The 20,317-nt window shown below is 28.6% G+C and overlaps 3 protein-coding genes across 3 annotated transcripts; all 3 read right to left on the bottom strand.

The window, feature by feature from the left end:
* Positions 1-144: 144 nt before the first annotated feature.
* On the bottom strand, positions 145-977 carry LOC115877672. The gene is made up of 2 exons (XM_030893941.1): positions 400-977; positions 145-336 (listed from the first exon to the last, which is right to left on the bottom strand). Exons 1-2 carry the CDS (start codon positions 844-846, stop codon positions 226-228), a joined length of 558 nt encoding a protein of 185 aa, XP_030749801.1. The 5' UTR covers positions 847-977; the 3' UTR covers positions 145-225.
* Positions 978-1,159: 182 nt separating this feature from the next.
* On the bottom strand, positions 1,160-15,895 carry LOC115877661 (general odorant-binding protein 72-like). The gene is made up of 7 exons (XM_030893923.1): positions 15,509-15,895; positions 5,917-5,992; positions 5,802-5,857; positions 5,710-5,745; positions 3,058-3,163; positions 2,932-2,999; positions 1,160-1,298 (listed from the first exon to the last, which is right to left on the bottom strand). The coding sequence occupies exons 1-7, from the start codon at positions 15,578-15,580 to the stop codon at positions 1,281-1,283; spliced, it is 432 nt and encodes a 143-aa protein (XP_030749783.1). The 5' UTR covers positions 15,581-15,895; the 3' UTR covers positions 1,160-1,280.
* A 2,287-nt stretch (positions 15,896-18,182) lies between these two features.
* Positions 18,183-20,192, bottom strand: LOC115877671 (general odorant-binding protein 83a-like). The gene is made up of 7 exons (XM_030893940.1): positions 20,016-20,192; positions 19,294-19,369; positions 19,114-19,166; positions 18,800-18,835; positions 18,567-18,675; positions 18,435-18,502; positions 18,183-18,376 (listed from the first exon to the last, which is right to left on the bottom strand). Exons 1-7 carry the CDS (start codon positions 20,169-20,171, stop codon positions 18,359-18,361), a joined length of 516 nt encoding a protein of 171 aa, XP_030749800.1. The 5' UTR covers positions 20,172-20,192; the 3' UTR covers positions 18,183-18,358.
* Positions 20,193-20,317: the final 125 nt, after the last annotated feature.

Here is a 20,317-nt window from a genome sequence, read left to right as displayed (position 1 = left end):
ATTAAAAATAAAAGTAAATTTTATCTCTTTTATATTTAATTTATAAGAATAAAATTTGGTTTATAATTTTATCTAATTAGTTTCTTCAATCAAAAAGTAGGTGAGATAGAAAATAACCTCAAAAACTACAAAGTAAACTTTACAAAAAAATTGCACTTTTTTTATTAAGGTTTTTGTCAAAAATACAATTTAAATTAAACAGTCTCATCTAGAAACAATTGCATGCTAATCATCAGCTAATCTTTTTTGACTATATTTCTCCTTGACTAAATTTATTTCGTCTCCTATATTTGTTGAATTTATGTATGGATGGAAATTTTTGAGTATTTCGCATACCTGAAAATAACAATTTTAATATTCTTTTCAAAATCTGCCTGCTCACAACCATATGTAACTTACATTACGTAGAAGTAATACAAATATTGGATCACCGGATCTCTGAAACAGCAATTGTAAGAGTTTTACCAAATTGTCCCATTGTCTTTTTAACAAGCAATCGATTATTGCTTTTCTCGTATACTGTAATGCGGTGAAATGTATTATGTTATCCTGACCTTGCATTTTCCCTAAGCATTTTTTCAACTTTACGTTACTAGTATCTGGTTCTGTATTAAAAAATCTATCTTTAAATTCTTCCCAGTTATAGGAATATATGCAAGGTAGTATATTTTCTTTTTCAGACTTAGTTTTATTTGTTTCCGGCGGCATAGTACTTATTGCTTCACGATCATTATTAATTTTCTTTGTAGATTTCTTTTGTCTTGTATTTACTTTTTGTTTTCCAGCCAACTTGGGATTCTTGGGCGAACTCCTTTTTCGGTGTCTGCTAGGAATTGTTTTTTCCATGGATAATCTTTAGTGGAATATATTGTAGTTAAAATTAAAAACTGTTTTATCTCATTAGTCTTATTCAAATTTGAACAAAATAACGAAATATGTTAAGGTTATCCCAACAACATCTTCTTTTTTGATCTATCTATAGCTAACTTCAATTTAATACCCTTTTTACTGTATAAAGGGTTGTCTATTCTCGAGAATCTTTTTTTATGAAACTTTGCAGTGGCGTAGTTATTAGTTTATTTCATCCCTGAAAGAATGAAATAACTGCATATTATAGGGACAAAAAGATTGAATATTGGATGTGAAAAAAAAATAATAATAATTGAAAATCTCTTTTGTTTATATTAATATTTATTTATAATTTGTTTAAATACACAAATATTTGGTTCATTTTAGACCTTCTAACTTTGCATTTCTAAAAATTTTTCTAGAATTTTGAGTTAAACCATCATGTAGGCCTACAAATAAATAAAAAATATAATTAATTTTACTAATTTAAATTTAACAATAATAGAAAATATGTTTATTACTAAATAGTTTAAAAACTGCTACTATTCATAACATATTTAATAATATCTTTTTTAGGATTAGTAAAGTGATCAGAACAGAAGCTAAAATTAAATTATAAACAGGGTGTTCCATTTAAAAGAACGAAGAAACATTCCCGATCCACTCACACTTTTTTCAGTCACCCTGTAGACAGTTTCCATTGAAGTGAAATTTTGTGAGCATATGGATTTAGCTAATTTAGAGCATTTCTTAAAAATATAGATAGTTCTACAGGGTGTCCCCAAAAAAAGTTACGAATTAAAGTTGTGTTTTTTGTAATGGAACACCCTATATATTAATTGATTTTTGGATTATAGGAGAAAAATAAAGGTGAGTTTCATTAGAGAAGTATATGACTAAAATGCAAGGTTTTTGATATATTTAACATTTTCAAAAAATAAAGAATATAATTTTTAAATTTCGATAAAAACCACCTAAACTAGAATTTTCCCGGTATATCCTAATATTTAGTTAAAATAACTATTAATTTTAAATCAAATTAAAACTTGAACCAAAAAATTATACAGAGTGAGACGAAATTAATATTGAACATTATATAGTCACCTTTAAAAGCAAGTTACTCTTTTATTTTAAATAGAACACACAGTATATTATTCCGATATTCAATCGGGAATTCATGTCTCTCCAAAATACTACTAGGGTTGCCTACACATCCAACAAAAAATTTTCTAGATATTTTCATTTTTATGATTTAGTGTCAGTAGATTTTTATTATTTTGATAAAATCTAGGTGGCTGTGATATGTCTGACGTTACTTCAACATAGCTGTCTAATTAGTTCAACTTTAATAACTAGTTATGGATTGTATCCAGGAGAACAAAAAAAAAATTCGAATTTAAACTTTTCCTGTGGATCTAAAATTGGCTCATCCATCACTGATTCATACAAAAACTGTCTAGTTTTTTTTTCTGGGACGAGCTCTAATGTCATTAGTAAAAACTGCTTCAATTTCCAGCTCTTGTCAGCTCTGCAGCATCCACTAATATTTCTCTAAAATGGTTGTCCAGTCTTTATTTTGACAAATAATCGTCGATAGCTTTTAAAGCTTTTGTGGACTCAATGATGTCGAGTTTCTCATTCTGAAGCAGTTTACTTTTATAGTTGCATTTATACTGTTGAAAATTTCGTACCGAAAATGACCATTTTTCCAAAATGTAGTACTGACGTACCGAATTTTGTCAAAATGTACCGAATTCGTCGAAACCCAAATTGTACCGAAACCGCCGCCGCCACCCTCAAATTTGGCAAGCAACTGCTCCTCTGCTCCACCCCTCAGGACGGACCTGCTTTCTTTCACAAAATGTGAAATATGCCAAAATCATTACATTTTAGTGATATGTTTTTTTAATAAAACTCACCTTTATTTTTATCACAAAAAAACTCAACTTTGATGCGTAACTTTTTTTATTGGGACACCCTGTAGAATTTTCTATATGTTCAAAAAATGCTCTAAACTGTATGAGAAGCGCCACCCTGTATACACTATTTAATTTATAATCTATAAAAATGTATACTACTTACTTCTGCATCTACTTCATACAGACATTGAACTAATAAGTAAGCTTTTTGGCAATGATCGGTCACGTGGTCTAAAAGAATGAGATGTTGCTAACTTATGTATTTATTGTGTGAGCAATATAAAGTTACCGAATTTTGCAACGCAGTGTTGTGCACCAACCCTGATTCCATCTTTCAAAGCGTCAGGAATCGCGTCCATGGCAGCTTCAACGTCGACATTACCTTGTAAGTCCATCTAAAATTAAAAAAACTTTATAGATACTACTTATATTGACAAAAAATATTTAGGCAAAATTGAAAAACATTTCGATGTAAGGTTGATTCACTTGATTCACCAAAGTGCAACTTTTTTCTAATTTAATCATCTCTATATCTATTCTGGTTTATGGGATTTCTGTAGTGTGCATTCTTATGTGAGACACTATGTATACAGGGTTGTTCACCACATACGACACGGAGTATTGTAGCTAAATGATTAGATTTTTACAAATTGTAAGTTTTGGGTTCGTTGAAGGACTATTAGAGCTACAATTTAAAAATATTTTTACAATATACAGAGTGTCCCAAATAAATAAAAAATATCAAAGTTGTATTTTTTTAAATGGAACATCCTGTATATTATTACATTTTTAGTTTCTACGATTAAAATAAAGGTAAATTTGATAAAGATTTATTACACTTAAACCTTACCGTTTTTGAAATATTTTAATTTTGTGAAATTGCAGTCAAAATTTTAAGGCTTCATTTCTCCAAAATTATCAAAGTTTTTAATACTAAATATTTGCTGAAGTCTATTTATTGATCAGATATTTTGTTGCAATAATAAAAATAATACTACCTTATACAGAGTGTCTAAAAATTTATTTTAAATTATTTCTAGCTTTAAACGGCAATAACTTGTTTAATTTAAATGGAACGCCTTGTATATTTTAGGAGAATCAGATGCACAATTTAATTGTCTATCAAATTATATTATACCACTTTTTACCTATCTCTTAAAGTTTCCGTAGAAAATGCATTTTCTTTTAATTTAGAACTTAGTTATCAATATACCCATGGACTATTGACATTTTAGATTATTTTAAAAGATGTAACAAATTTTAAAATGTACAGTAATACTATCTATTGTCGATATAATAATATTATTTCATTAAAAATAAAAAAAAACTGTTTAAATATTTGTTAAAGAGGACCAATTAATATGATTCCAGTATTCAAACATTATTAACTGACTGTTTGCTAATTGATTAATAATAATTGCTCGTTACTAAAAAACTGAAATTTGTATGGACATGAGACAGTGTGAATAAAGTAACACCTTAAAAATGATATTTCTGTTGTTATAAATGCTTATTTATAACAACAGAGACTACTGTCTTATATTGATTTCAAACTCAAATCCACATTTATTTATAATAATTCATTAACGAACACAATTAAGTATGTAATTAATTAGTATATGGGCGGAAATAATGGTGTTATATTTAATTAATGGTCCTCTTTAACAAAGATTTAAATACTTTTTTTTTGCATACAAATGAAATAGTAATATTATCGTTTTGCTAAAAACGATAATATTACTACCTCTACTCATTTATACATTTGTTGCTTTAAAAACAATCTAAAATGTCAATATTCCATATATTGATAAATGAGTTCTAAATTATAAGAAAATGCATTTTCTACGAAAACTTGAAGGATAGGTAAAAATGGTATAATACAATTTGATAGACAATTAAATTGTGCATCTGATTCTCATAAAATATACAGGGCGTTCCATTTAAATGAAACAAGTTATTGCCATTTGAAGCTAATAATTATTTAAAATAAATTTTTAGACACTCTGTATAAGGTAGTCTAATTTTTATTATTGCAACACAATAAGTGATTAATAAATAAACTTCATTAAATATTTAGTATTAAAAACTTTGATACCCTTGGAGAAATGAAGCTTTAAAATTTTACTGCAATTTCACAAAATTGAAAATATTTCAAAACGGTAAGGTTTAAGTATAATAAACCTTTATCAAATTTACCGTTATTTTAATCGTACAAACTAAAAATGTAATAATATACAGGGTGTTCCATTTAAAAAAATACAACTTTGATATTTTTTATTTATTTGGGACACTCTGTATCTTGTAAAAATATTTTTAAATTGTAGCTCTAATAGTCCTTCAATGAACCCCAAACTTACAATTTGTAAAAATCTCATCGTTTAGCTACAATACTCCGTGTTGTATGTGGTGAACAACCCTGTATATGAGTCTAACATATACAGAAATTGTAAAAAAAGAAGAAAAGTAAACTTAACTGGAATTTAAATTTCGCGCTGGGGATTCAGGTGGTAGCTCTGCTGTAAAAAATGTCAAGTTGCCATATTTATTTATTTATTTCCTGACATTGTCATTTGTTTTGACACTTCAGTTTTGTATAACGAGTTTTTGGTTTAAATAAACAGTGTTGTGATACTTTAGCCTAAAAATGTTGTTCTTTTTAGAACCTCTTTTAGTGCAAAGTGGGTACAAGATGGCTTAATAGCCGTAAAAACTCATCGCAACTTTATTAGAATATTTTGAACGGGAAAGTGGTAGTAAAGGCCCTTTATGTCCCTTAAGTGCTGTTAAGAAGTGTTTATATATTTATAATTAATTTATTTTTGTTTCCAAAATATTTCGATTTAAAGAAAATATGTAAAAGTGGGCAACACTGTGCTGGTCAAGCTTAATCACGTGACTAAAAGTTTATTTGATATGAACTATACAAAAATCATATACTTACAGCTCCTGTCTGAACCAGTAGACATTTTACATAGCACTAAAAACAAATAAAAGTATATATAAAATCATTGTTTTAATTTTATAGTTATTTACCTTAATGTTTTTATCTCCTTCTGGAAATTCTGCAATTTTCAGTTTATTAATTAGCGCTGAAATGTATGAAAAACAATTTAGTAATAAAGTATTTATGAATCTGTCATTGTTATACCTTCGCTTGCTCCACTTTGATTAACGCATATGTCGTGTAAAATTTTGAACATTTTCTTCATATCGTCTGACAATGTCTAAAAAAATCAAAAGTTTACTTTTAGTTATTTTTTATACAAATTCCATAGCGAGTTACGTTTTAAAAAATATTCAGAAATTATTTCAAGGAATTTATTACGAGTAGAAAAAATATTGTGCTGGGTTGGCTTTGGTTTCTACGTAATTTGACAAATAAATAAAGCTGTCTCTTTAGTTGTCAGTTTTGAGGCAATATTTTTTAATTCTCTTTCGTGTCGATTGTTGATTGAATTGGAGCCAGAATTGGCACAAAACGAAATAAGTATATTATAGTCTGTGAAACGAATAACTTTGAATTTGACAGTTCCCGCGGGCTTTTCTAGTGTTAATTTTATTAGGTTAGCAACTTGCGGTCATTCTGACGCAATGCCGTCTCTAGTAGAACAGCCTCGGAGCGAGATTTATGACGTCACGCTAACATAATTATTCCTTATATTTGACTATGGCTGAAATCGTACTCCATAGTCAATGTAGATAGTTTTAGTGTTAAGAATAATAATTTTAAAAAATATGTGGTCATCTTTTGACAAGTTTATATTAGTTTATTAATTGCAGTAAATATTATGTGGTTTGTGGTGTGAATATTTTATATGCAATTTTTGGATTATATTCGACACTATTTTTTTATATGACACAACACTGATGAAGGCTATAATGTTAGCCGAAACGTTTTTAAACCAAAAAATAATGAAAAACCAAATGAAAACTTAATCAGCGTTTTTCCCGAACCTAAATCGCAAGAAAATCAAAAATTTTATAGAATAATTTTACATTATAAAATGACAGCGATCTTTATTTCATAGCCATCGCTGACACATTTTTTTCTATGATATTGTATTATTTGCAAATATAATTTTTCGAACATTGATACTTGCAAAATATATGTACATATAAATTTTGTGAATGCAAATAATAATACATTACTGTTAGTAGATATTGAATGTTTTTTGTTAAATTTGGTCGATTTTCAAACCTCGAAATTTAAAATATATTTTACATTTTACCCATTATCTTATGTACCTACCTATTCATTATTTGTATATTATAAAACATTTGCTGCATTTGTATGGTTCATAGTTTATTTGCCAAAGTATTTATTACTATAAATAGGTATATATTATATTTATTAACTGTATATTTCATGTAAACTATATCATTTTTAAAATACAAACCAAAAATACGAGGAATAATTATGTTTTCCATGTATTCTACAACATCCTACTACAACAATCCGTATCTAATTAGCGTGACGTCATAAATCTCGCTCCGAGGCTGTTCTATTAGAGACGGCATTGGTCTGATATTTAGAAATGTCAAAAGCTGATGACATTTTACTCTTGACAATTATGCGATTTCGTGCAGTGCCTTCTATTAAAAGATCAGCCTACGGGCGGACTTTTGTTTACTTCATCAGCTGTACATACTTAGATATTGGGTTAGATTCCGTTTCATATTTTGTCGGTTGATTTTTGGTTTTCACTCTTTGATTTTTGGTATTATTTATTATTGTAGTGCAAAAAACTAATTATTTTGGTGTTGAAGTGACATAAACTACTACCAGATATATGGTCACTCTCGGTTTCTGCACAAAAAAATAGAAATTTTAAAATTACACGTTGTGCAAGTGATTTAACCTAAAAAGTGCCCATACATTTTTACTTATCGTGATTTTTGTGTGTGTTTTTAAGACTCTAACAATTCATCAATAAAGCTTAAGTGGAGTGTGTTATTGGTGCTATGCCTCATCTTTGTTGTGTTCCTGGTGGAAAGGATGGTTACTAAGGATAGTTATTATACTAGGCAGCCTAAAGTGTCCGGAAGAGCAAGAAAAGTGGGTACGAGTTATAAATCAAGAGAATTTTATTGAAAATATCTTTAATAAATTTAAAAGTAATATTCTCCCATGATGGTATTAATGAAAACTGGACAATTATGTTTATTTTATTCATATTGTGGAATCTCCACTCCAAGTGTTGCTGGTTCAGCTTCGATAGATTCAAACACGTAAGTAGGTATTATGATCTAGGGAAAATAAAGAATATGTGTATTAGAGATCATGAAAAAGATTATTATTTTGAGTTCAAATTTTAAAAAGATTTTGTAAAGACAAGACTGATACAGTTTAAAAGAAGAATGTGTTTTTGTTTGATAATATATAATGTATGTTAAGCATAACATATATTTGTTCAGTAATTTTAAGGAATAGTATTGATTATTTATAATACCAAATTAATATCAAATATTTAAGTGATGGCTGAATACAATATGAATAAAATAACAATAAAATTGGTATATTTGCATAATACAAAATTAAGTTTTAAGAATAAAGGTGTTACTAAAAATACTAAGAAATTCATATTTCTTTGTTTTAATTGGTCTAATGTTATTTACATTTTACGTAAGAATTATACCGTATCATCGAAAAAAATCGGCGTCTAGTTGGCTTTGGAAATGAACATCGATGACATTCCCTAAATAACTGTACACATAAAATAATTAACTAGAATTTTACAATCTTGGAAAATTTGATATTCTTGAACCTTGATTCTAAATATTCTAAATTTTTTGATTTTCTTGAATTTAGGTTCAGAAAACGCTTGATTGATTTTTCATTTGGTTTTTCATTATTTTTATTTGGTTTAAAAACTGATTGATTTTCATTTGGTTTTCATTATTTTTATTTGGTTTAAAAAACGGTTCGGCTAACATTATAGCCTCCATCAGTGTTGTGTCATATGAAAAAAGTAGTGTCGAATATAATCCAAAAATTGCATATAAAATATGCACACCACGCACATAATGTTTACTGCGTACTCCATAGTCAATGTAGATAATTTTAGTGTTAAGAATAATAATTTTAAAAATATGTGGTCATCTTTTGATAAGTTTATATTAGTTTATTAATTGCAGTAAACATTATGAGGTGTGAATTATATTGTATATGTAATTTTTGGATTATATTCGACACTATTTTTCTCATATGACACAACACTGTGAAGGCTATAGTTAGCCGAAACGTTTTTTTTAAACCAAATAAAAATAATGAAAACCCAAATGAAAACTTAATCAGCGTTTTTCCCGAACCTAAAAAATCCCAAGAAAATCAAAATTTTTAGAATAATTTAACATATAAAATGCCAGCGATCTTCATTTCATAGCCATCGCTGACGCCTTTTTAGATAATATTGTATTATTTGTAAATATAATTTTTCGAACATTGATACTTGCAAAATATACATATAAATTTTGTGAATGCAAATAATAATACATCACTATTAGTAGATATTCAATGTTTTTTGTTAAATTAGATCGATTTTCAAACCCCAAAATTTAAAATATATTTACATTTTACCCATTATCTTATGTACCCATACATTATTTGTACATTGTAAAACATTTGCTGCATATGTATGGTTCATAGTTTATTTGCCAAAGTATTTATTACTATAAATAGGTATATATGTTGTAGTTATTAACTGTATATTATGTATATTTCATTTAAACTATATCATTTTTAAAATAGAAACCAAAAATCTGAGGAATAATTATGTTTTCCATGTATTCTACAACATATTTATTAATCCGTTATATCTAACTAGCGTGACGTCATAAATCTCGCCCGTAGGCTGATCTTTTAATAGAAGGCATTGTTTCGTGTTGATTTTTGCAAGAAGAGGAAGAACTGTCACTTGTTTTATTATTTTCCTTTTCTATTTCACGAAAGTAAAAAGAGTTACCTATCTGATTCGTTCAGGCACTCAATTTAAAGAATACGTAAAGAATATCAGTAAGTTTTTTGACAGAGGGATTTTATATTTGTCATGTTGGTAAAAAATAACGGTCAAAATTCAAAGTTATTCATTTTATAGACTATACCAACATATATTCAGGCTGAGGCAACAAATGCCATATCCAAACTACTTCCATTTAAATCCCGAATAACTTATGAAAAGAAATATAAAAATTTATCTAATAATCTACCCTTGCTTAAAGTACTATTTTATTTACTATTTTTGATAGATAATAAGGCAATTTTAACAGTTCTGTTGCTATGGAAAAAAGAAATTTTTGTATAGTCTGTCCTGACTCAGGGAAGATTTAGACAGAAGACATCCAAAAATGACAGACATTCCTATTCGCCTGTGAATTGAAATGACAGACACGACTGTCATTGTCAAGAATCCTCCCGTTGGACAGACTATATCTGCAAATTTAACATTTTAAGTAATAAAAAATATCTAAAAAGTGGGTTTATTCGGTGAATTTTGAAAAACTTTATTTGAGATTGTTTTTTTTTAATTTTAGAGAAGTACACAATATTCAGCCATCTAGATGAAAAAAAATTGCTTTTTAGAGAATAGCTCCCAGCTAATCGGTATGTTAATCAAGTATTTATCTAGTGCTCATATACGGGGTGAGTCTAAAACAAGTGCAAATATTTTTTGGGATGGTATATTTGGACCCCAGAAACACGTCTATGAAGTTTATTTTGCGAAAATTTGGAATTAAAAAAAAATAATATTTTTTAATTTTACTTCCTGTTTCACCAGAAATTACTACAACTTTTGTTTTTAAAATAACACCTTCAGTAATTCCTTTACTTTATTCGATAGAAAATGACACTCTGAATAGAATGACATATCATATGTCAACTTTTGACATTTTCGCACATGGTTTATTCGAAATTGTAACATGCGGTTCATAACGACAACTTGACTCGAAATACCAAGTGTGTGGTATCAAATTATTCGTAAAAATATGCTTTTTCCAAATATGCTGATGAGCCACAATTGTCCATTTGAAAAAATTGAGATATGATTAAAAAAAAATCAAAAATACTATTTTTTAAGCGAAAATGTCAAAAGTTGACATATAATATGTCATTCTACCCAGAGTGTCATCATTTTCTATCGAATAAAGTAAAAATATACCGAGAGTGCCATTTAGAAATCCAAAGTTGTAAGTCATTTCCGGTGAAACAAGAAGTGACCAAAAACAATTGAATACGTCAATCAATTCTAATTTATGTCACATACTAACATACCAAATCTCGTTTTTGATCTGAAAAAATAAAAAAGTTATAGGGGGCGCGCCACCTTTGAGACGCACCCGGTATATAATGAGACTGTGCCAGTATCTGTATCATTTACTATTTTACTTTCCCTATATATTGTGGCTTTTCTAATTGATAGTGAAAGGACCTAACTAAGTATATTAATCTTTCTCTCTTTCTCTCTTTCTCTCGCAAATAATGGTATTTTGTTATATAGTTACAAGAAATACCTGTTTTAACTCTCTAATATGATTAAATAATAATATTTATCTTTACCTACTCCACCCACTGAAAGTATTCAATTCATTTTGAAATGGATCAAATAGGTATTTGCATATCATGTGTATAAGGTATTTTTACATGGTATTTTTAAGCTAAAATTCTCAGGATATACATTATATAAGGATTATATCAAGTTATTTTTTCTCAGAATAGGTCCAGGAATCGCCTGCTTAAATATTAACTTTGTTAAGAATATACCGGGTGCGTCCCAAAAGTGGCTCACCCCTATAACTTTTATATTTTTTTAGATAAAGAAACGAGATTTGGTATGTTAGCATATTATGACATAAATTGGGATAGATTGACGGTATTCAATTGAGCGTCCGGATTGCACAACAACCTTAAGGCGGGTTCTCACTTGTCAGTTTCGCTGACGCAGTCTGACTGATTCAGTGATACTGAACAAATAATGAACGTCAGAACACATTTTCATGTTAAATGATCAGTAAATTCGTACTTTCAGTTAAAGTGAAAACCAGTTCTACTTTTTTCATTTTTGACTGATCATTATCGAATAATGAATAGAAACTGAAGCGTGAGAACTACATTTGCGTGATTTGTTCAGTTTACAAGTTAAAGTTAATTAATTATTTTAATGTATATCTCCAAAAAAATCCTTTATGGGTATTTCGCCACTGCACTGCAAGAAAATCTACAAAATAAAATAGTTATTTTTTGTAAATACTTCTGCGTTAAACCTAAACGGACACTGCTTATCAGAAGTTATGTTTACAGTTATACAAATTGGCTTAACAAAGAAAAAAATGCTTAACGTTTCGGAAAGTCTATCGTCGGAAGCAAAAAAAATTCAAAGAATAAAGAAAAACAAACTATTTAAAATATTTAAATTCAAACTATTATGAGAACACGCTTTTTTAAAGCAGATACGTCTACAAGAAACCGTTGACGTTCTGTTAAAATAGAACGTCAACGGTTTCTTGTAGACGTATCTGCTTTAAAAAAAACGTTTTCTTCTTTCTGATTCACCAGAATATTCTGTAATTCATTTGCTAATTGTAAACTTCGCGAATTAAAAACTTCGCGAACACCTGGTTTCAATTTTGTTTTAACCATTTTCATGTCTGCGAAATCACCACCAAAATGTTTGGACCAACTGAATACTGAATGTAGCAAAACATGAAACGTGTGAATACAATCGTTGATTTTTATTTTTCATTGATAATGAATCAGTCAGACTGCGTCAGCGAAACTGACAAGTGAGAACCCGCCTTTAGCGCGTGGCCCCGGGCAGCCCAGTAGGCAAGCGAGACTGCGACGCGACGCGACGCGCCGATTTAACAAAATAAATAATTTTAAACCTGCCGTCATTTCGTTAATAATTATCGTAGCGTGTATAAATTTTTGCATAGAAATACTCATGAATCTTTAGCCCTTCCGACAAGTCTAAATAACTGGATTATTTTTTATATTTTCGATTTGTTTACATTGCCCGAGCATATTATAACTTTGAGATAAAAATCTCTGTTATAAATTTTAAAACTGACAGATAGGAATACTATCATTTAATTAGTTATACATTTAGTTACAACATATTCAAAATTTAGTTCTATCTGTTTATGTTAGCAGTAATAACGAGTATAAATAAAAAAAATGGTCAGTACAACGCTCACCGTTTTTAGCGCACGTTCAGCTTTGGTCTTAGTTTTAGCGCTATTTTTACAGAAAATAAATTCTGAACTTTGATCAAATGGCAAGAACATTATCATTGCCGATATCTCCTGGTTATAATTTAGTTCTTTTTTCAAAATATTGCATTGTTTTAGCTTAAAAAAAAATTGAATTATGCGGCTTTTTTGCGAGAGCTACCGGAGCTGCGTTAATAAAGAGATGGCTATGTACGTCAATCAAATAGCCACAATAGACTGTAATTTTACCTCGTCACGAGATTTTTTGGAAATATTGCACTTCCATTTATCCGGATTTCTACTAACTTTTGACCTTTCTTTTCGGTCGCATTTCCCTCTATTTAATAATAAATAATTTAAAAAAAACGCACAAATACTACTGGTAGTAAACAAGCTGTGGCAAAAATTTTCTATACTCCGTGTAAACAAAAGACTATCGCAAATACTGTCTTTCGATTGTCGTACATAGCCATCTCTTTATTAACGCAGTGCCGGTAGCTCTCGCAAAAAAGCCGCATAATTTAAGTTTTTTTTTAAGCTAAAACAATAAAATATTTTAAAAATAGAACTACATTATAACTAGGAGATATCGGCAATGATAATGTTCTTGTCATTTGATCAAAGTTCAGAATTTATTATCTGTAAAAATAGCGCTAAAACTAAAACCAAAGCTGAACGTGCGCTAAAAACGGCGAGCGTTGTACTGACCATTTTTTTATTTATACTCGTTATTACTGCTAACATAAACCGATAGACCTAAATTTTGAATATGTTGTAACTAATTAAATGATAGTATTCATATCTGTCAGTTTTAAAATTTATAACAGAGATTTTTATCTCAAAGTTATAATATGCTCGGGCAATGTAAACAAATCGAAAATATAAAAAATAATCCAGTTATTTAAGCTTGTCGGAAGGGCTAAAGACTCATGAGTATGTCTATGCAAAAATCAACACGATACGATAATTATTAACGAAATGACGGCAGGTTTAAAATTATTTATATTGTTCGTTATAATTATCGTTATAACATCGCGTCGCTGTCTCGCCTGCATACTGGGCTGCCCGCGGCCACGCGCTAAGGCCGTTGTGCAATCCGGACGCTCAATTGAATATGTCAATCAGTCCTAATTTATGTCATATACTAACATACCAAATCTTGTTTTTTATCTGAAAAAATAAAAAGTTATAGGGGTGAGCCACTTTTGAGACGCACCCGATATAAACAAGGATATTAATATGTCATTATAGGACACCCCGTACAGTTACCTGTAATATTATTATTATTATTATATATATAAGTTATGATTTTCAAAGACATTTAATATTAATTATAGCCTTAAATAAAAAAGATACTTTGTGTGTTTGAATTTTTTAATATACAGCATGTCCCGGATTATCCTAAGGAAATCCTAAAAAGGTCTTTCTATGGTAATATTATTTCGATTTCGTTCTTTGATAGATGGTTATTATTAATTTTGATGAACGTTATTTTTTTTGGTGTTGTTAAAGTATTACATTTTTCGATAACTCTTATCATCCTTTTCGTTAGCATTGAACTAAACACAATTTTGTTCTTTTTTAACAATTAAAACAGAAAAAAATATGACGTTAATTAAAATTCTATCAATAACATATAACAATAACGAACTTATATCACCATAGAAACGCGTCTTGATGTTCAGGACTTCAGGAAACACTCAGGAAAAAAATCAACCATATTTTCAAGTTTTTTTTTTTTCAATTTTCTCTAAAACGGTATGAAAATTTGGAAAAGTAAAAATGTTTGTGAAGAATACATTTTTCTCAAAATGTCAATAATAAAAAAGTTTTTCCTCTAGTAAAGACAATCCTGGGGGACATACTGTGTATAGTTTTATACCAAAACCAATGTTTTATACCAATTTATACCATATATCAATCTTATTTTTAACTAACAATAAAGCAACATGAAACTATCAATTTTTAAATTTGTGATGTTTTTAAGAAAGAAATAGTAGGTATTTTTTTAGAATAAAATTACCTTTTACAGTTTTCGTTGAAAGTTTTTCATAAGATTTATCGAATAATTTTATATTTAAATACATACTCAAAACAATTATCGCATTTCTAAAAACAATTATCATTTGAAAAACAAGACACTTTGAGTTCCCTGACTTACGATTTTAAATAGTATGGATACTGGTGAAGGGAAATTCCTGACCTGTAATTTTGAGTCGGCCGACTATTTAGTTGCAAAAGTGAAAACATGCTTATGAAGTCGATGTCGGCCGATTATTTGATTGCTTGTGAGCGCGGCTCCATAGGGATATTTTGGTTACAAATATGCAACTAAATAGTCGGCCGATTAAAAATTGCCTGTCAGCGCATAGCCTAATTTTTCTAAATAAACTCACAAGAGAAAGGCAGAAAAATGCATGGTTCATTTAGAAATATTTATGTTATAATTTTTTCTATTCAAATATGCGATAATTGTTTTGGGTAGTGTAATATAAATGTATATATTGTACTTAATTGTAATTAAGTATACTTACGGATTCATCAAACATTGCCAGTGTACTCGAAGCACATAACAAAAAAACAAAATACTTTGTAAACTGAGACATTTTAATGATGCTACTACCTCACTTGTTGAAATATTCGGAAATATTTTTTCACCTCAAAAATTAGTTTGATTTATATTGATCCAATGTTTGTATATTTAATAACTAGTTTACTAATTATACTTGGCAATTCTAATCATGGTTTGTGTTTGGTAATACTATAGTTAAATAGTTTTTTTTCGGTAATGATATAGCAAAAATAATAATTAAAAGTCAAGACGTGTTTTAGAAAAATTACGCTAAAAAAATGAGTGTCATATTTGTAATATTGCGTGCAAAATATAAAATTATAACACTAACTAGCTGACCCGACAAATGTTTTGCCATATAAATTATTTCTAGGATTCATCCCATCCCTACTCCGTGCTGTTGACTTGGTCAGAATTTAAGCGACACGATTATATGCCTGGCGGGGATAACTGAATAATATAATTGATCAGTTATCGACCGGGGTTGCAAATTATTGAATTATTTATATCTCGATTAAAAAATAGGGGTTGATGGTAAAAGGGTAAACATTTAGGGTTGTATGTATTTTTTAATGCCACGTCTTAAAAAAATAGAGGTATAAAAAAATAACAATATATTCTCAGAGCTACTGAATATAATACAAATAAAATTTCATTACAATCGGTCAACTCGTTTCGGAGGAGTATGGTAACTCGATTGAATTACTAACATCTCTATTAAAAAATAGGGATTCATAGTAGAAGGATGAAAATTTAGGTTTGTATGTATTTTTTTATGCCACATCTTAAAAAATGGAGACAAAAAATTTTGTTTGCGAAAATTTTTTACAAAACGTTTTACAAAAAAATAAAATAAAAATTTGGGGTGTATCACCCTTACCACTTAGGGCTATAAAAAATAGGTAACCTATTCTCAGACCTACTGAATATACATATAAAATTTCGTCAAAATCGGTTAAACCGTTTAGGAGGAGTAATACGTAATAAAAATTAAAAAAAATCCTTATTAAAAAACAGGGGTTAATGGTAGAAGGGTGAAAATTTAGGGTTGTATGTATTTTTTAATGCTATATCTTAAAAAATAGAGACAAAAAATTTTGCCCGAAAGTAAAAAAAAAATGGAGTGGATCAACCTTATCACTTAGGGTATAAACAATAGATAACAACCGTCTCTCAGACCTACTGAATATAAATATAAAATTTCATCAAAATCGGTAAAGCCGTTTCGGAGGAGTATGGTAACAAAAAATTATAAAAAACAATCCCTATTAAAAAATAGGGGTTGATGGTAGAAGGGTGAAAATTTAGGGTTTATGTATTTTTAATGCCTCATCATAAAAAAAATAAAAATAAAAATTTTCGTCCAAGAAATAAAAAAAATTGGGGTAGATCACCGTTGCACTTAGGGGTATAAAAAATAGGTAACAACCTATTCAGACCGACTGAATTTACATATAAAATTTGATCAGAATTGGTTAAACCGTTTAGGAGGAGTAATAGGTAATAAAAAAATTAATAAAACAATCCCTATTAAAAAACAGGGCTTGATAGAAGAAGGGTGAAAATTTAGGGTTGTGTGTATTTTTTAATGCTACATTTTAAAAAAATATGGACAAAAAAATTTGTACAAAAGTAAAAAAAAATTGGGGTGAACCAACCTTATCACTTAGGATATAAAAATAAAAATTTTTGTCCAAAAAATAAAAAAATTGGGGTAGACCACCCTTATCACTTAGGGGTATAAAAAATAGATAACAACCTATTCTCAGACCGACTGAATTTACATATAAAATTTCATCAAAATCGGTTAAACCGTTTAGGAGTAATATGTAATAAAAATTTAATAAAACAATCATTATTAAAAAAAGGGTTAACGGTAGAAGGGTGAAAATTTATGGTTTTATGTATTTTTTAATGCCACATCCTAAAAAAAATAGACACAAACTTTTGTCCAAAAGTCAAAAAAATTGGGGTGGACCAATCTTATCACTTAGGGGATAAAAAATAGATAACAACCTTTTCTCTGACCTACTGAATATACATATAAAATTTCACCAAAATCGGTTAAGCCGTTTCGGAGGAGTATGGTAACAAAAAATTAAAAAAAAACATCCCTATTAAAAAATAGAGGTTAATGGTAGAAGGGTGAAAATTTAGGGTTGTATGTATTTTTTAATGCCTCATCATAAAAAATAAAAATAAAAATTTTTATCCAAAAAATTGGGGAGACCACCCTTATCACTTAGGGGTATAAAAAATAGATAATAATAATAATAAAACGTCTTTATACATTAATTTCGAAAGTTGAAAAATTGAAACAAACGGTATAGGGCGAAGTTTAGCTAGAGAGCTATTCTACCATAACGCTAGATAAATACCTATTCTCAGACCTACTGAATTTACATATAAAATTTCATCAAAATCAGTCAAGCCGTTTTGAAGGAGTATGGTAACAAAAAATTTTAAAAAATCCCTATTAAAAAATAGGGGTTGATGGTAGAAGGGTGAAAATTTAGGGTTGTATGTATTTTTTAATGCGACATAGGTAATTATATTTACCTAATTATATATGTAAATGTACTTAGATAAAATAATTAAAAATACAAATACTGTTTTTTAAGATAAAATATTTTATTTTTGAACAAATAATATAAAATAACAAAATGTACCATTCTGTAAATACATTTTAAACAATATTATCCTTGCACGTGTCTGTCAGCTCAGTAGGTACTGACTTTGTTATTTAAACAAAATATTAATAATTAGTAAAGGTTATTCTACTAATAGTTTTACCCAGAATATGTTGCAAGAGCTAAACTATGAAAAATACCTATGGAAAAGAAATTAAATTATTAATTTAATTAAATTAAGATTATGATTTTACTTACGTCAGGGTTAACCTCATGTACGCACTTCATTGTTAAGAAAGCTTTTTCACAATGATCTGTCACGTTTTCTGAAAGTTTATTCTCAATATAAATATCTTTATGAATCTTATTAAGTATGTTTTCCAAACTTACTTAGTCTTTTGTTGCATATATGGACCACCGTACATATTAGTCCATTTTTGATTTCAGATGGGATGAATTTGTTGGCTGCATCACTACCAATATTTCCTTCAGTGTCCATCTAAGAAAAATAGTATATTTATACTAAAGCGCGGACAATTCTTGACTGATATGTATGAATAGCCGTCACAGATGTGACTGATATGTGTGAATCGACTTTAGAGACGAGTAAAAAATACACTTACAGCTCCAGCTTTCATCATGAGGCATTTTACGTAGCACTGAAATCAATACAAAATTTATCACTTATTGAAAAAATTGTTCGTAGGTATTTTTAATCAAAGATAAATATGTAAAAAATAATCTTTTCTATATCCAGTTATATGTGTTTGTCATTTTAGGAAATCGACCAGGGCTCACTTGATGAAGGGTAAAGGTCCAGATACCGGTCGCGAGAGGTTGGTTGATCCCGAAATGACAAAACCAACGTGGACATAGCAGTTCACGGCAAGCATTACATCATCGAGTTATAATATTTTAGCTATACCGTTATACTTACTTTGAGTTTGGAGTCTTCAACAAATTTTCCACTTTTTAGTTGTTCAATTAATTCTAAAATGAAACAAAAAAAAATCTGATAATATTTTCAATATTTTTGTTTAAAAGAAATAAAATGTTAATCTAAATTTGAGATTGGACAAACTAATAGTTGGAAAAACTATATAAAAAAATCTCTTACCTTCTTGCACTCCGGTTTCTTCAGTGCATGTATCATGTAATTTTTGCAGTGACTTTTTGAGATCATCTGGAAGATGCTGTATACAGAATATACATAGGTATAAAAATATATGTGCATTTCTTTACTATCGAAGAGTAGCAAATGAATAAATTTTGATTAAGTGTTTATTTTATATTTAAAAAACTATATCTATTTTTGCCATGTTTAAGTATCTCACTGTAAAGTTTTAAATAATGATGAACAAATGCAAGACTCTATTGGTCTTGGTCTTGCAGATACTTGGTCTCAGCCTTGGTCTAGCACTGGTCAGTTTTGGTCTTGGGTTTTCAGATCAAATGCTAGTCTTGGTCCTTGCTTTTTGTGCAAGACCAAGACCAAGAGAGTCTTGCATTTGTTCATCATTATTCAAAACTTTACAGCAAGATACTTAAACATAGCAAAAATAGATATATAGTTTTTTGAATATAGACAAAAGAATAATGTAAATTTTGCTAAAAAGAAATGTATAGTCAAAATAATATTATTTTACTTTTGTTTGTTAGTTCAATTTGTTATTTATTCTTTTGTACATTTTGTTATTTATTATTCATTAGCTAGTAATTTATATATTTTTTAAAAGTGAAATTAGGAATATTTCGTTTTGAATTACACTAAAATCTATTAAGTAAAAAAATATTTAGTATATTAGTGATTGTATATTATAATTTACTTTAAATACTTACTGTCTCGTCCACTTTGGCTAGTATGGTTGATATAAATAACAAAAAGACAATGCATTTAATAAAAAGAAACATATTGATATTAGATCTGGAAGTAGGTATCACCACAGTATCATCTAGTTTATATAGATTTATTTTGTAAATAATATAATTTTTCATAAATAAGTGTAAATGGATACGTAAATAAAAATATTAGTTTTATACAGGATGCTCTAACAAGATATCCATTTTAAGATTTTGAGCAATTTTATTTGTTAGAATCTTTTCTTAAAATGGTATTATAAATAATATTAAATCATCGTTTT

Source organism: Sitophilus oryzae, unplaced genomic scaffold, assembly GCF_002938485.1.
Source record: "Sitophilus oryzae breed Bouriz unplaced genomic scaffold, Soryzae_2.0 scaffold_1496_pilon_pilon, whole genome shotgun sequence".
NCBI classification, from domain to species: domain Eukaryota; kingdom Metazoa; phylum Arthropoda; class Insecta; order Coleoptera; family Curculionidae; genus Sitophilus; species Sitophilus oryzae.
Note: the sequence above shows the minus strand (reverse complement) of the source record. Positions and strands in the feature narration are given on the sequence as shown.